Source organism: Cricetulus griseus, chromosome 3, assembly GCF_003668045.3.
Source record: "Cricetulus griseus strain 17A/GY chromosome 3, alternate assembly CriGri-PICRH-1.0, whole genome shotgun sequence".
NCBI lineage: Eukaryota > Metazoa > Chordata > Mammalia > Rodentia > Cricetidae > Cricetulus > Cricetulus griseus.
Genome location: NC_048596.1, coordinates 47,579,523 through 47,583,140, shown reverse-complemented (window position 1 = coordinate 47,583,140; position 3,618 = coordinate 47,579,523). Strand labels below are relative to the sequence as shown.

At 37.1% G+C, this 3,618-nt stretch overlaps 1 protein-coding gene across 1 annotated transcript; it reads left to right on the top strand.

The window, feature by feature from the left end:
- Positions 1–2,243: 2,243 nt before the first annotated feature.
- Positions 2,244–3,170, top strand: LOC100757457 (olfactory receptor 5B3). Its single transcript, XM_027406797.1, has one exon. It carries the CDS (start codon positions 2,247–2,249, stop codon positions 3,168–3,170), a length of 924 nt encoding a protein of 307 aa, XP_027262598.1. The 5' UTR covers positions 2,244–2,246.
- The last annotated feature ends 448 nt before the right edge of the window (positions 3,171–3,618 follow it).

Genomic DNA, 3,618 nt, shown 5'->3' with positions numbered 1-3,618 from the left:
ATATCAAAAATGCCTTTATCTTTCAAATCTTGACCTTCTTTTAAAAATTGGATATATAATTTTTAGGATATTTATACATTTCAAATGCCAACTTCTTAACAGTGAAGAATAAAAATGCTCCTTGTGCCCCCCCAAGACATAGAGACACAGATACATACAGATATAGTTACATATAAAATCTTTATTATTGATTGTAGAGCTAAGTATCTTCTAATTTGATGTTGTATTTGTTAAAGGTAGAAGACAGTGTTCAAATCAGGCTTATAAATTGACATCCTGAGAGTGAAAGGTCAGGAATAGTAATTAGAATTGGATGGCTATTCTTCAAAAGCTTCAGTTATAACCAAGAAATTTAACATGGTATTACTACATGAGAAGAGACTCAGATACAATAGCATCCAGGATGGAACTTAACATCAAAATAAATCTGTGTGCTAAAGACATCCCATAATTCAGGAATACTTCAGCTTATGGGCTCTGGTTTGGCAACCATATGTCATTTATAAGATATGGAATGACAATTAAAAGTTAATTCTTGCTGGGCATTGGTGGTGCACGCCTTTAATCCTAGTACTCAGGAGGCAGAGGCAGATGGATCTCTGTGACTTCGAGACCAGCCTGGTCTGCAAGAGCTAGTTCCAGGACAGCCTCCAAAGCCACAGAGAAACCCTGTCTCGAAAAACAAACAAAAAAGTTAATTCTTCATAATTGTCTCCCACATACGGAGGGCCTAGTTCGTCCCCTGGAGTCTCCACAGTTGTTGATCTAGAGGAGGGATGGGACAGATTACGGTGGTTTGAATGTAAAATGAAATAAAAAAGTAAAAAAAAATAAATGAAAAAAAAGTTACTTCTTCACATCAAAAGTAAAATACAGGCTCAGCTAGAATTATGATAATACCAATCACATTTGTGGACTAAGGCCAGACTGACAACATTGTAAAGCTTAGAAAAATCCCAGTGGATCTAATACAGCATAGGAAAAATTGAGTCCTTCCAGACTGGAGAGTGAAATTTTAAAATGGCAACCAAAATCTGGTGTGTCAGCAAACCAATATCCACAACACTATGAGAGCATAACAGTAACATGATAAACAAACTGGCTGTGCTGAGCACACATCTATTGCCTTTTACATATTATCTCTTTAAATTCTCAGGGTAACATCTCCAAGCACATATCATTACTGTCTTCATTTTGCAGATGAAAATAAGATACTCAGGGAATTTGTTCAGGATCAGTAAACTACTATGTGGTAAATGCTGGATCTTATATGCACCTTTTCCAGGAATGTGAGTTCTATGTCTATATCTGATGACAGATCTTCAGTAAGAATCTCTCTGAGGTAAAACATTTCTGTCATGTCAGTTATCCCACCACATCTAATATACACAGAGATGTATGAGGATAATTTCAGAGTTCACCTTGTATTATCTTTAGTCTAGTCAAACGTTTATGCTTTAACTTACAACATTGTCAGTGTGTCCTAATAAGATGCATAAAATGAGTGTGTATTGAAGAGATAAAGTGTAATTCATGGCTTCTTAATTTATTAATGGCACTTTTGTAGCTTCATTTCCAGGTTTGTTTCTTGTTCTAATAATGAAATGCAAATACTTAGCGGATAAGATAAAATGGCTACCTGTGAAATCACTCAGTTCATTATGAACCAAAGTGGAATTTGTACATTGGCATAAATTCAGCTCAATATATGTTAGACTATTGGAATTAGAAGTCACCCAGAATAGGTTAAAGATTGGCTCAAATTCTGGACAGAAATAACCAAATTAGGCTTGTGTAAATATGAATAAATGACTCAACCTTTTGTGCTTCATAATTTATAAGATTAGAACAGGCAATCAAACACAAAATTCTCTTGAGGGGAAACCATGAACGTATTCTAATGGTTCTTTTTTTGGCAGTTCTTGGCAGATGAGAAACACATGTTTGACTGAACTAAGGAGAATGAATTAGGAAATAGATTCATCCAGAAAATCATTTTGATTAGATTATTAAACTGTTTACATTTTAGCTAACAATCTATAAAATTAAAATTGGGCAGAGCATTGGTAAAGATTTCATAGATTCAATAGTTTGTAACCCTATACATAATTCACAATCTTAAGAAATATCTAGAAAATATCAAAGTACATATTATGTGATAATGTGACGTTCAATTCAACTTTTTAATCTTTTTGTAACTTTTGTCGTTTTGATGCAGAGCCTCCTTTGATTCTCTGGTAACACTAATGGAGAACAGGACAGAAATGACATGGTTCATTCTGCTGGGACTCACTGATGACCAAGCCCTGGCACTTCCCCTCTTTATCATCTTCCTCCTTATCTACACTGTCACCCTGATGGGAAACCTGGGGATGATCCTGCTGATTGTCTTGGACTCTCGGCTCCACACTCCCATGTATATTTTCCTTGGTAATCTATCACTGGTAGACTTCTGTTACTCTTCAGGTGTCACTCCAAAAGTCATGGCTTGGTTTCTCGTAGGAGACAAAGCCATGTCATACAATGAGTGCGCTACACAGATGTTTTTTGTTACAGGCTTTGCTACTGTGGAAAATTACCTGTTGGCCTCAATGGCCTATGATCGCTATGCAGCAGTGTGTAAGCCCCTACACTATGCCACAACCATGACTACAGCTATGTGTGCATGGATGATTGCAGGCTGCTATGCCTGTGGCTTCCTGAATGCCTGTATCTACACTGGGGACACATTCAGTCTTTCCTTCTGTGAATCTGATGTGGTCCATCATTTTTTCTGTGATATTCCAGCAGTCATGGTACTTTCTTGCTCTGATAAACATGTGAATGAATTGATTCTTGTTTGTGTAGCCAGTTTCAATATCTTTTTTGCTCTCATAGTCATCTTAATATCCTATCTAATGATTTTTATCACAGTCCTAAAGATGCACTCAACTGCAGGACATCAGAAGGCCATTTCCACCTGTGCGTCCCATTTTACTGCTGTTTTCATTTTCTATGGGACTGTAATTTTTATGTACATGCAGCCTAGCTCAAGTCATGCCATGGACACTGACAAAACTGTGTCTGTGTTCTATACCATGGTCATCCCCATGTTGAACCCTCTGGTCTACAGCCTGAGGAACAAGGAAGTCAAGAGTGCATTCAGAAAGATTGTTTTTGGGACAAAATGATATTTACAATATTGATTTTACACTTTTGAGATGTGCAATACCTGAATTCATTTCACTCACATATTTTTCATGGAATCACATTTAATTTGTTATCTATTTATCTGATTACTATCTGTCTGTCTGTCTGTCTATCCACCCATCCAACCATTGTGTGTGTGTGTGTGTGTGTGTGTGTGTGTGTGTGTGTGTGTGTGTGTGTGTGTGTGTGTTACTCCATGGAACTGATTTGTAGGTCAAAAGACAGCTTGTAGAAGGCAATTATATTTCTTTCTATCATGCAGGCTCTACTCAGGCTCTCAGCTTTGGAAAACATGTTTTGTGGTGATATTTTGTTTATGATCTAATAAAGCTTGCCTGAAGATCAGAGTGCAAGGCTAGCCACAGCCAGAGTAGTCAGGTAGTAGTAGTACACACCTTTAATCCCAGTACTCAGGAAACAGAAGCAGAT